Genomic DNA, 13041 nt, shown 5'->3' on the forward strand with positions numbered 1-13041 from the left:
ACCCTCCCCACCCAGCCCCTCCCCACCCTGCCCCTCCTCACCCTCCCCACCCTGCCTCTCCCTCCCCACCTAGCCCCTCCCTGCACGACGGACACAATAATCCCCTGTGGGCTGGTGTAACCTGGCGGTTCCTACCAGTATTATATAGAATTGTTAAATATGCAGTGGGTTCTACGGAGGCACACACTTGAACTTGGAGGCAACACATAAATGACGTCACGCGATTTTTGGCGATTTTTGCCCCCCCCCCTCCCTCGTCACACGGCGTCACAAAAAGACTCCCCTCAAATATGACGTCACAAAGCTCTGCCCCCCCCCCCCAAATAAAACTTGCTTCAAATCACTTTAAACTATTGTCATTGGAGTGCGTATTTAATGCGGCGCTGTACTCTGACGTTGTAGGAGAAAACATGTATTAAAAGAATTTAATTAAGTAGAAAGTGTTGTCCTTATTTATTTAAAATTCAATCTAGATTTAAAGTTGCGCATTTTTATGTGACGTCACATTTCTCACCCCCCCCCCCTCGTCACAAATCGTCACAAATATCTGACCCCCCCCCCCCTAGGTGCGTGACGTCATTTATGGACGGCCCCTCACGGGACAGACCCAGGTGCCATGGGTTGACTGGGATGACTGGCAGATGCACCAGCCGTGGCCCCCACTGCGCCAACTTGCCGTATTTTATCCGCCCGGCGCTCCACTCGTTGTTGTGAACGTGCACCGAGCCTGTCACAAGCGCCCTTGTGACGTCACCGCCACTTACCGTTGTCGTTGGGTTTCAGTTAGGCCCCGCCCCTTAGCAACCGCGCGGTCACAAACCGGGGGGGGGGGAGATCGCGCCCCGCCCCTACCAGATCACGTGGTCACAAACCGGGGGGGGGGATATCGAGCCCCGCCCCTACCAAATCACGTGGTCACAGAACGGGGGGGGGGGAAAGATCGCGCTCCGCCCCTACCAAATCACGTGGTCACAGAACGGGGGGGGGGGGGGAGATCGCGCCCCGCCCCTACCAAATCACGTGGTCACAGAACGGGGGGGGGGAGATCGCGCCACGCCCCGCCCCTACCAAATCACGTGGTCACAGAACGGGGGGGGGTGGGGGGAATATCGCGCCCCTCCCCTACCAGATCACGTGGTCACAGAACGGGGGGGGGAGGGGGGAATATCGCGCCCCTCCCCAGTCACGTGGTGACGGAACAGGCGGGGGCGGGGGAGGTGTGAATCACGCCCCGCCCCTCATCGACCTCCCCCCCCCCCCACGTGACTTCCGTGCGCGGTGGCGTCAGGGCGCATAAACACGGGAAGATGGCGACGCATCATCGGCAGAACCCGACCGCCCGGCGGAAAGTTCAGGTGAACTGCGGCGGCGGCGCGGGCTCCGAGAGTGGCCGAGTCGAGCGCGGGGCGAGCGAGCGAGCGCGGTGTGGTCTAAGCGCGGCTCTTTGGCGCTGCTCGCGTACCTCCTTGCCGGCCTGGGTATCGGGGGGTGGGGGGAGGCGTCAAACGCGGCCCAGAGTCCCGCGTCTCCTGCGCCCCACCGCGGTCGGGCGCCCATTGGTCGTTTAGTGTCACGTGACGCGGCGCCGGCCAATCCGGTTGCGACCCGGTGGGGGGGGGGGGAGGTCGCTTGGATCCGCAGCCCCAAGAGGGAAGCCCTCGGCAAGGTCCGGGGTGCGATGCGTTAGCCCCGGGGGGAGAAGCGGGGTGCGGTGCGTTAGCCCCGGGGGGAGAAGCGGGGTGCGGTGCGTTAGCCCCGGGGGGAGAAGCGGGGTGCGGTGCGTTAGCCCCGGGGGGAGAAGCGGGGTGCGATGCATTAGCCCCGGGGGGAGAAGCGGGGTGCGTGGCCCCTTCTTAGACATGGACATCCAGCACCGTGGCCGAAAACCGCAGGCCGGCGACCGAGACAACACGGGGACATGGAATCTAGCCCCAGAGAATCGATCAGAATATTTATGCCGGAGGAATCCGATGAGCTATAAAGCGTTTTGTTGTTTGTCACGTGTCTAGTAGGGGCGGGTAAGAAAGTTACACCAACGAATAATGCAAAAAAGCACGATAGTAGTGCAAGGTAAAGGAAAGGCAAACTAATCATCCAAAGCATACAAGTAAAACTAAACAATCCCCTTTCCTTGACCCAGAGGATATGGTGCCATATAACCAGATCCCGATCCTAAACCCGAAGACCTCGGAGTCGAAAATTATTGTCCGAGGGAAAGAGTTATTAAGCACGCACAAGTTGACCCCACAGTTCCTGACAGGCACACAGAGAACCCATGCCTCGTCCTAAACCAGGTAGGAGAACCTATATGTGGTCCCTTAGAAACTGGATTAATAAAAAAAATAGATCCCACAGAACCTGATATAGGTGCCATAAACGCTGAAATCAGAAAACTAGACTCATAGAATGAGGACCTGTACACATAGAATTAGGTGCATGGCTCATGAATCCACTTTTATAGAAACAGAACCAAGCGCCAAAGTTCCACAGAACTTGGTAGAAGCAAAAGCTGGTCCCAGAACCAGGAAGTAAACCCATATAATCAGTGTTATGGTTGGAAGCAGAACTCATGATAACCAAGGTAATGTCCCATATAAACAGGAACAGGTCCTTTAAACTACATCTATCCCTGATTCGTGAAGGGTAAAGTCGTTCTCGGTACTAGGCCTACTCAGATATCAAAAGAACAAAGTTTGCCATATGCCAAGCATCGGGTTTACCCAGGACCAGGTCTACCCAGGACCAGGTTCTGTTACTTCATGACCACGTTTGTGCTCATGTAGCACCATGGTTTTTTTCCCAGTATAGAGATACATCTCCAGAACCCAGTCTCTTCATACAGCCATGTCTCATGTATACAATCCAGATGTCGAGATAACAGGACTTACATTAATTTAGTTTTATGAAAAATGTGTTGCTTGGTACGATGTCCAAAGGCATGCAGAGATACAAACGTTGAAATACATTTTAAAATACATCCTATACTTGAGTAAATAAAAAAAAGATCATATTTGGTTCCTGTTACACGATCAATTTGATGTTACTCCCTTGATTTGCTGTGCTCACTCTGTTTTCTTTACATGTGTACAGGTATCGTATGTGATCAGGGATGAAGTCGAGCGGTACAATCGTAGTGGCGTCAATGCCTTGCAACTTGACCACTCACTTAACAGACTATTTACAGCTGGGCGGGACTCCATCGTCAGAATATGGAATGTCAGTCAGCACAAGGCAAGTGGCTCATTTTCACTCATTTAAGGCCAGTTTATCCATGTAAGTACATTTATAAAAGTGCAACTCTTATAACCGTGGTTATCATGGGTGTGCAGTATATGTGCATTGTAAGCTCTATTAAACATTTCTATTATTACTTTTATTAATTTTAATTGTATTTTTACCTACGTGACTTTACCGGAAAAAACCTAAGAGTTTACTCTATTAAACAGTTCTTTCTTTCATTTTCTACTGAACTGATTAAATGTCTGAAGAGTCTCAAACATCCAGCAGCAGAGCTCCAGGCCGACAGACCGCTGACCCCGAAGCGAAGCCGCGAGATCCAAAACTCGCTGTTCGAGTGCGCAGAATGATCAGGTCGCCATGAGCTGCTGAATGAAGATGGCGATGATTGACAATGCGTGCAGTGAATTGGTGGAGACGCTTGTATACCGAAGTGCATAGCTTGTATCTAATCATTTGTTTAATTGGCAGCCAGTGCAGGTCATGGTGGGATGGTCGGTGTGATATGGTCATATTTCCACTTCTACACCATCAAATGTGCGAATAAGTTCAGGACAGACTGGAGTGGACTAGATGGGTGATGCTGGCTGAAAGACACAATCGTCCACACGACTGGTGATGAATGCGCGGACTAGTGTCTTAGCCACATTAAGAGTCAATGAACGGCGTACTGTACTTAGCTGACGAGTTGGTAACAGTGGTGCGAAAGAAGTTCAACATACATGCATACAATAGCACCTGCCCGCAAGACGCATATGTGGAAAGAATGTCAGTGCAGGACCAAGATTACATCCCAGGGACTTGACATCAGAGGACAGCGGGATGTCTGTGCCCCCCCAAGTGACACTGAACCTTGGCGAGTTGCTGCCTGGTACCAAGCCAAATGAACCGAATCAGCGTTTAACTTGACGTGGAATGTTTTACACTGAGGGTTGTGTGTAACTAGTCCACACTGTTCTTGTGCGAGGCTTATCAATGGGTCTCAACTTGTTTGTATTTTTATTCCACAGCAAGATCCCTTCATTGCCTCAATGGAGCACCACACAGACTGGGTCAATGATGTTGTGCTCTGCTGTAATGGAAGAACATGTAAGTGTCTGGCCTAAATAGATAAAAGCTATTATTGATTTTTTTTCTTTTATATATTTTTTTACAAACATTGTTTCTTCAGTAACATTAAAGAACACATTTCCTTTTGTTCTATTACAGTAATATCTGCATCATCAGACACAACTGTAAAGGTGTGGAATGCACACAAAGGCTTCTGTATGTCCACTTTAAGGACTCACAAGGTACTGCATGTTCAATATATTTTTAAAGCCGCTTGATTTGAAGCTTTCGTGACTGCAGGAATCCATACTCTTTGTTTTTTTCGGTTAAGTCACGTAGGTATAAAATAAAATAGATCACGACATCACATTAACATCACTAGACCCAGCCACTTCTTTATGACCCTTGGGCTACACCCATTTCAAACCTTTTAAAACAGTCTGCATCAGCAGCAGACCATGCTTTCCCACCTGATGACGGACGCTTGTGTTGCGCCCGAAACGTCGTGATCTATTTTATTTTATACCTACGTGACTTTACCGAAAGAACCAAACAATATGAAGCAGCTTATATTTGCATACAGTGATTAATCTACTTAGTGTTTTATTCTTAGTCGTCATTGCATGTGTCAGAATAGAATAATCGGATCATGTATGCGTTACGTAGATCACAAACTAATTTGCAAGAGTAATACATATCTACGTTTAATTCAGCAATTGTTTTTTTCAGGATTATGTCAAAGCACTGGCTTATGCTAAAGATAAAGAGCAAGTGGCATCTGCTGGTCTGGACAGGCAGATCTTCCTCTGGGATGTGAACACATTAACAGCTTTAACAGCTTCCAACAACACAGTTACTAGTAAGTCAGAGCTATATGCATTGTAATGCAAGTTAAGAGTGACATCTCTTTGAATAATGTTCATTTCTACCTGCTCCCATGCTGGATGTTGAATGTATGTTAATTGCGTGTATTCTTTTTTTGTTCTAAATGGCTCTGGCATTTACTTTTTTACAGCATCTTCTTTAAGCGGAAACAAAGATTCTATCTATAGTTTGGCCATGAACCAGATGGGAACCATCATTGTATCAGGATCAACAGAAAAGGTTAATTTATGTGCACTATATAAACTGGATTCTTTTATTCTGTTGTAAAATATGAACGTTGCTATTCATGAGAAATCTTCATTCATTTACAGGTTTTGCGTGTCTGGGATCCACGAACATGTGCAAAGCTTATGAAACTGAAGGGCCACACTGACAATGTCAAGGCACTACTACTGAACAGAGATGGAACACAGGTAAAGTGATCTGATAGTTTCTGTTTTGGAGGATTCAAGTACCCTCTTATGTTATGATAATTGATGTGCATGTTTTTATATACACATTTATTGAAAACTGCATGATAGAGCAGTTTTGTTATTTATGGCATTTTTTATCAACTATATTCAATTTGTGAGTGCCATTTATGCAAGGAATAAAGTATTTTACTTTGTCGAGTGGTATAGTACAACCCAAAAAATTATTAGCGGAAAAACCAAATTTAAAACATCTGATACCATCAAAACACACTCGATATTCGGGACCAGGCTTTTTGGAGGACGCCCTGAAATTTATGTCAGTAATGACCCAGTGCCATTACATGGATATATTTTGTCTTTATTCATTAAAACCTTGTACCATCGTTTTTCTCTCTACTACATTATGATGATATGCCTTGCAGTGCTTATCAGGCAGCTCCGACGGCACTATCCGGCTGTGGTCGCTGGGCCAGCAGCGCTGCATCGCGACGTATCGCGTGCACGATGAGGGCGTGTGGGCACTGCAGGTGAACGACACCTTCACTCAAGTGTATTCGGGTGGACGTGACCGCAAGGTTTACTGTACTGACCTGCGCAACCCCGACATACGAGTGCTCATCTGCGAGGAGAAGGCACCTGTGTTGAAGGTTCGGACCTGGGCTCTCACATCCATTAGATGTGCACAATTATACCTTGAAAACAGCCACAATTAAGTAATTTAAACATGAATGTAGTTTTAATTTAAATAATGTTTTGTTATGTTTATAATATGCTCATTTATATTCATATTTGTGTCTTGTATTACACGAAATGGAGTTTAAAATAAGTAATCGCGTGCATAATATTTTTTTTATTGTTTATTTTTAACAGTTGGAGCTCGACAGATCGGCAGATCCTCCTCCAGCTATTTGGGTTGCAACAACACAGTCTTCCGTCAATAAATGGGTAAGAAGCTGCATGTTTTTGTAAATAGTAATATTTATGTGGGCTTGTTTGTGATGTAAGCCATTGCTTTTCTTGTGATTGCAGTCTCTAAAGGGTCACAATTTCCGGATGTCGGGAGATTACGATAATGACTGTGCTGGCTCCATCACACCATTATGTACACAGCCAGAGCAAGTAATCAAAGGTGAGGCATTTTCATAAGCCTATTTTCAGTGGTCTTTCATACTGTTATCATCCAACATTTGTTTATGGTACATCATTGTCCTGGTATTATTGAATGTTTGTCCTGCCTAAAATATGCATGACACATGAGCTTAAAGATTCTTATTTGCAGGTGGTGCAAGCATCATTCAATACAACATTCTAAATGACAAGAGGCACATCTTGACAAAGGACACCAACAATCATGTAGCATATTGGGATGTTCTTAAGGTGGGTTGTTCAACAGAGTGACACATTACAGTCGCAGTAAAGTGTCATTACTATGCTGACCTGTGCTTTCGTCCAATAGGCATGTAAAGTGGAAGACTTGGGCACAATGGATTTTGATGAGGAAATAAAGAAGCGATTTAGGATGCTGTATGTGCCAAATTGGTTCTCAGTTGACCTAAAGATTGGGGTGAGATTGAACAGCATCATTTTTTTAATGCTCAATTAATTTAGCATACTTTGTTAATTGCAAGCCTGCTCACATTATACTTTAACCATGGCTGTTGGGTATGAATTAAATTGCATATTACTACATATACATCCATCATTGACTTTTACCAGATGCTGACTATTACCTTGGAGGAAAATGACTGTTTTGCCGCCTGGGTCTCTGCTAAGGATGCTGGCTTTGCCAGCCAGGATGGCGCTGACCCTAAGTGTAAGTGGGAGCTAGCAAGGTGGTGCAAAATAAAGGCAACAAGATTGACCACATAGTCCATAATAAATGTTTGCACTGCACTGTGATTTTTTTTGATAAACACAATTATAATTTATCATGAACAATTAAAGCAATAAACAGCCACACTGGCATGTATACATTAGTTTTGTCTTTTTAATGTATTGTGTTTATATACAAAATTTAAATGTACACAATATCAATTAAAATGTGAAAAGCATATTTCCTGCAGAGTAAAATATTTGGTTTATTTACATATGGACTTGACAAAACCTAATATTAAAGTCAACGCCGCAAGTATCTAGATATTTCCTATCTGCAGATGACTGGCATTGAAGATGCTGACCCCTACTGGTGTGTCTCTACTGCAGTAAACTTTGGAGGGCTGCTTCTTCAGGCACTGCTTGAGCACTGGCCTCGGACTCATGTGGGGCCAATGGAAGATGATGACATCGAGATGAGCCAAGGTGATTTCTGCTGTGAAAGCCAATAAATGCCCGGTGACTGAAGATGTTTTAAACGGACGAAAAAAAACCCATATCATACTTTTAAGGGGTTACATTTCTCGTTTTCTTTCCTTTGGCATTCAGCCAGTGGCTTTAGTGAAATTAATTTGGTAAACTGCCCTTTTATTCTTTAAACTTTGTGACATTCATACCATCTGTTCTGGTAGGGGCCTTTGGATGTCTTTAATATGTATAGTGTTATTTAAGGGCTGGACTTTTTAGCACCTTGAAGTTCAAACGTATTTTTGAATTTTGTTGATAATTGTTTTTCCCCATTTGGCAGTTAATGGTGAGCCAGAGAACAGAGTGGTGACAAAGGGTAATGGATACTTTCTAGTTCCTCCACACACGCCCGTTATATTCACTGAAGCAGGAGGACGCACACTGTTCAGGTAAAAACAACACGACGGTAAAAACCTCGATGCCAAACTAAGTGGGAGGAGAGCCTTTCCGTTTGTGGGGAATGTTCGGCACACTTCAACTAGATACATGCAATATTACATTTAAAATACACATGCACGTAATTAACACCTTACATTTTTAATTCATGCTTAACTAAATTTGTGCGGTTTTGTTTACAAATTTTATGACGTAAAAAATGTATGATATTCTAAACTGAGTCACTTATCACCGTGAAGCAGAGGTGAAAGGCTCAGCTTTACTGGATGTAGAAGGCTCAAGAGATGTAGAAAGATGGAGAGATTTTCTGACAGATTTTTTGTAAAATAAATTTGAAAATAAGAGTGCTCGAAGAACAGTATTCTGGCAGAGATTCTTGGCTTGTACTCCCTTTTACTTAAGAGGAGCCTTTCTGGTTTACCTCAAATTCCTGATTATGCAAGTTTGACTTTTGAGGTTTTCCTTTACTAATACACATTAGACCTCCATGATAATTTCCTGTGTGGAAGCATGAATGCAATAGAGATTTACAGAGGTAGACGATTTTAATTGTGCTTATCTGCAATTAATGTTTTAATTAAACAAAAAAAGTCGACAATGATGTAAGTGGAACCAAACAGATCTGTCACAAGTACATTCTTAACAAGATTAACATTTATATGAAAATTATTGTATTGTCAGGTATCTACCTGGTACAAAGTCTGCATGCCTAATATTGTCTTTATGAGTTGCCAATTATTGTCTCAGGCTTCTGTGCAGAGATGCTGGTGGAGAAACAGAGTCTGTGCTGTTGAATGAGACTGTGCCTCAGTGGGTGGTTGATGTGGCTGTGGATGTAAGTAAGCTATTGGGTTCAATGCATATTCCTGCAATTTGTTTGATCATTTCCAAAACAGTGTATGAAAATGGTTGAACATTTTGTCAATTTATCTTTGTTTTTTATTCATTTTGCCTATACCTCTTTTACAGAAAAATATGCCAAAATTCAACAAAATACCCTTCTACCTTCAACCTCACTCGAACTCTGGAGCTAAAACATTAAAGAAGTAAGTATGATCCGACGGGAATTTGCTTTTACAATGTAAGGTTATTTTACAAGAATTTGCATTCGGGTTGTTGAATGAACTTATTTTGACCCTGAACCAAGGGGCAACCGCGCAAGTTGTGATTATCTGCCTTTATTGTAGGGATCGCCTCTCAGCCAGCGACATGCTTCAGGTGCGCAAGGTCATGGAGCACGTCTACGAGAAAATAATCAATGCCGAGACAGAGTCGCAGACCCCAAACTCGCCCAACAATGACAAAACTCGGGAGATGGACAAGGAGGAAGACATTGCTGCTTTGGCCGAAGAAAAAATCGAGCTCCTCTGCCAAGATCAGGTAAGCCTGCACAGAAGTAGAGCTGCAAAAACGGCATTTCTACAAGCAGTTGAGGGGCTGTTGTAAGGAAAATAAGCCATTTTGCATCACTATGCAACAATCTGATGGCTTTAAGTTTTTAACCATATGTCTGTTATGTCCTTTTAATGTACCATAAGCGTGCAAGGCAAGTCCTAATATGCATTTGGATTTACACTACATTTTACATCTGCATGTTTTCTCACGTGGAAAATCTTACGTTATATTTTCTTTCAAATGAGCAATTTATTGAGAAAAACATGTGTTGTATCAGTACATGATGTGCCTTATTTCAAAGGTAACTAGCGACAAATTATTGTACTAATAATAGCATGCATATGCCTCTGATTGTTTTATGTGCAAGGTCCTTGATCCAAACATGGATCTCAGGACAGTAAAGCATTTCATCTGGAAGAGTGGAGGGGACCTGACACTCCACTACCGACAGAAGTTTCCTTGAGCAGCCTTGGAGGAGCCTTTTGAAACTTCTCAAAGCTGGCACAGACAGGACCTATTTGTTACAAGGCATTCCAAACAACCATATCTTAATACGTGTTGGTTAGTCATGGTTGGAAGATTAAACGTTGTAGACCCACTTAATCCGTGGGGGAGGTGGGTGGCCTTTTCCTCTGATGTTTGTGCAGAGATGTATTTTAAACTGTACATTAAAGGAAATATGCATTGAAAAATATGTATAACAGTGCCGTACTTATGAATGCAGTTTTCAGAAAATATATATTGAGTTCAACCTCAAAATGTAAATTAGCCATTATAATTTGACTTAAACTATATTTTGCAATGTATATTATGCACTTGATATATAATGAGCACAAATAGAGCCAGTTCCTCATATTTGGTTGTGTTTCATGTGTCCTGATGGTAATTGCTCTGAGATGTCTGCACAGTAACATTAAGACCAACATAAAGAACTACCCAGTCCATTTGTGCATGCATACTTGCATTTTCAAAATACAGTGCCACAGCCCTTGTGTTTTAAAAGTGAAGCAATATTGGTTTTTGTATGATTTTTTTCTTCAGATTTGTAATGTGTGCTACTGCCTTTTTTGGGAATGGCAGTTATGAAAAAAAAATTCCTCTGTTTACCTACAGAATCTCTCTTATCTGCAAAGTAGGCCAGTATTTATCAGGATTAGATTGAAAACCCTTGTAAAACCTTCCCCTTAAATGATCAAAATGAAAAATGTAGCTGTGTATCCGTGTACACTTTAATGTTTCATAGACATTTGTCAACCTTATACAATTGATACCTGAGACACGTTGAAGAAATGTTTCGTCAAACCCTCAGTCCAATTTTGTTTCCGTATTTCAGCCATGGTCAGTTGGGTCCATGTTTGTGAATTTTATTCAACAGTTGTCACTGTACATAGGTAATTCACCTGCTGTCTTAGCATATGTCCTGCATTTAAGCATGGCTTATAAGACTGAACATTGCACAGGTTACCTCTTGTGAAGTACATTGTGTTTATTTTTTAATTATCTGTAATATACTGTACCTTGCTGATAATGTAGATAATGCTTGTAATGTGCAGCACATCACTGCCTGTATTAAAACAGCTGCATAATATTTGTTATACATTTCCTTTTGCATGGTAATGTCTGCTGAATGTTGGAGTTGTGTGAGCATTGTCCATACCCTGCCCATGCCATTGCTAGCCCTCGTGGTCTTGCGATACCTCTCCATCTACCTCCTACACATGAACTCATCCGATCACCCCATCTCCACAGTGGTCATCAGCTTGGCCTGTCTCTCCTTTGACTGCCATTCCATCACCTATCTTATTAATTGGCCATAATCCTTTCTCGAGATGTCCTGCCCAAACCCACTTTCCTCAAATGTGAATTTGCCGTTTCTGATTAATGTTTATTCTCTGAACTATGTGTTCCCCTCTTGGCCTTGGTGTAATTGCAAGAAACAATACAGGACTACAATGTATCCTCAAACGGTAAAAAAAGCAGTGATATGGGCTGCAGTAAAAAAAGGTTGCATACGAGGACTTAATTTTAATTTCAACCACTGATAGGTAATAAGCAGTCACGAAAACTTCAAATCTAATAAGCAATCATTTAAAGTTGAACTTTAGAGCTGCATTTGTTAAAGTTATCATTTCTGCATCATTAGTTACGACAAAATTCGAGGTCTATACATTTTACATGGTTGTGTATGCCTTTATTTCCCCAGTTCAATTTTCAGAAAACATGATTACCCTTGGTGAGCATCATCTTTCCTGAGATGTACCTATTTTTACTTTTGATGTACCTATTTTTACTTTTGATGTGACATGTCAAGGGTATGTAATTGCACGTGCATCGACTTTTCAGTTCAATGGTTTTGTGCCTAATAAAGGCCGATATAGCCGTCCACGTGACCTAATAAAACCGATTTGAGTACCATTTCAAAGCATGCATGGCTACGAGATGGCCACGAGATGGCAGTACAGGTGCTTTAACATTTCTGCGAACTTGTGTTCTTTTTTTCAAGATTATGTTCTTGCTTGCAAAACACAATGGAATTGTACAAACATCCTATCGAAACTCTCTTGGACAAATCACATTACAATATTATTGTTGTTAGGGATCAACTGTGTTCAGCTTCCCTCTAGGGTCTAGAAAATGCCTGTCGCTGGGAAATCAAGTCTTACTCCTGCAGCCCAGCAATTGTGCATCAGATTCTCACGTCGTTTTATATTGTTGTAAAATTCAGTACTGTATTCCTGATATTTCGGTCACACACGAAGGCGTTTTAAACAACCGGTAACAGTTTTTTTCTTTATAATCGACTACTGTATGAATCCTTGCAGTCACGAACGTTTCAAATCTAGAATCGACTACTGGTTCCAAAGTCGTGGCGAACGTATAAACAACACTTCGGTTTAATTTGCCGCGTGGTACATTTGTACTCGTTTCCTAGTTAAAAGGCATAAGCGAAGCTCTACAATTGCTCTTCTAAGTATGTTGCTGTAGGCATGCGCGAAAATCGATAACCGGTGTTTGCGATGTGTTTGCCAAATCAAATCTGTAAATGACGGGTACAACACGGAATACTGTCCTCCAATAGCGCAGGTCAATTATTATTTTTAAACGCTACACAAAAACGTGTGAAAAGCACCGTGCGTCGTGCGACAACAATCAGCAGTTCCGAAACAACTGCATCGTGGCAAGAGCCGGCCCAGCCACTAAGCGACCCTTGCAATTGCAAAGGGCCCCGTGGCCAGCAGATGGCCCCCTAGAGTCACTGCGAGCTAGTGGGTGAAAAAATTCATACATCAAAGGGTCCTCCAACCAAATTTTGCTTCGGGCCCTC

General features: G+C 42.9%; 1 protein-coding gene across 1 annotated transcript; it reads left to right on the forward strand.

Moving 5' to 3' along the window:
* The first annotated feature begins 1307 nt into the window (after window positions 1-1307).
* On the forward strand, window positions 1308-11304 carry WDR48 (WD repeat domain 48). Its single transcript, XM_061557129.1, has 19 exons — window positions 1308-1355; window positions 3091-3231; window positions 4248-4326; window positions 4447-4529; window positions 5017-5146; window positions 5303-5391; window positions 5484-5585; window positions 6008-6232; window positions 6456-6530; window positions 6615-6714; window positions 6865-6962; window positions 7042-7149; window positions 7302-7398; window positions 7788-7883; window positions 8206-8314; window positions 9069-9156; window positions 9291-9367; window positions 9509-9701; window positions 10084-11304. The coding sequence occupies exons 1-19, from the start codon at window positions 1308-1310 to the stop codon at window positions 10177-10179; spliced, it is 2034 nt and encodes a 677-aa protein (XP_061413113.1). The 3' UTR covers window positions 10180-11304.
* The last annotated feature ends 1737 nt before the right edge of the window (window positions 11305-13041 follow it).

Source organism: Lethenteron reissneri, chromosome 23, assembly GCF_015708825.2.
Source record: "Lethenteron reissneri isolate LAM-NWPU_2019-01 chromosome 23, ASM1570882v1, whole genome shotgun sequence".
Classification (NCBI taxonomy): domain Eukaryota; kingdom Metazoa; phylum Chordata; class Hyperoartia; order Petromyzontiformes; family Petromyzontidae; genus Lethenteron; species Lethenteron reissneri.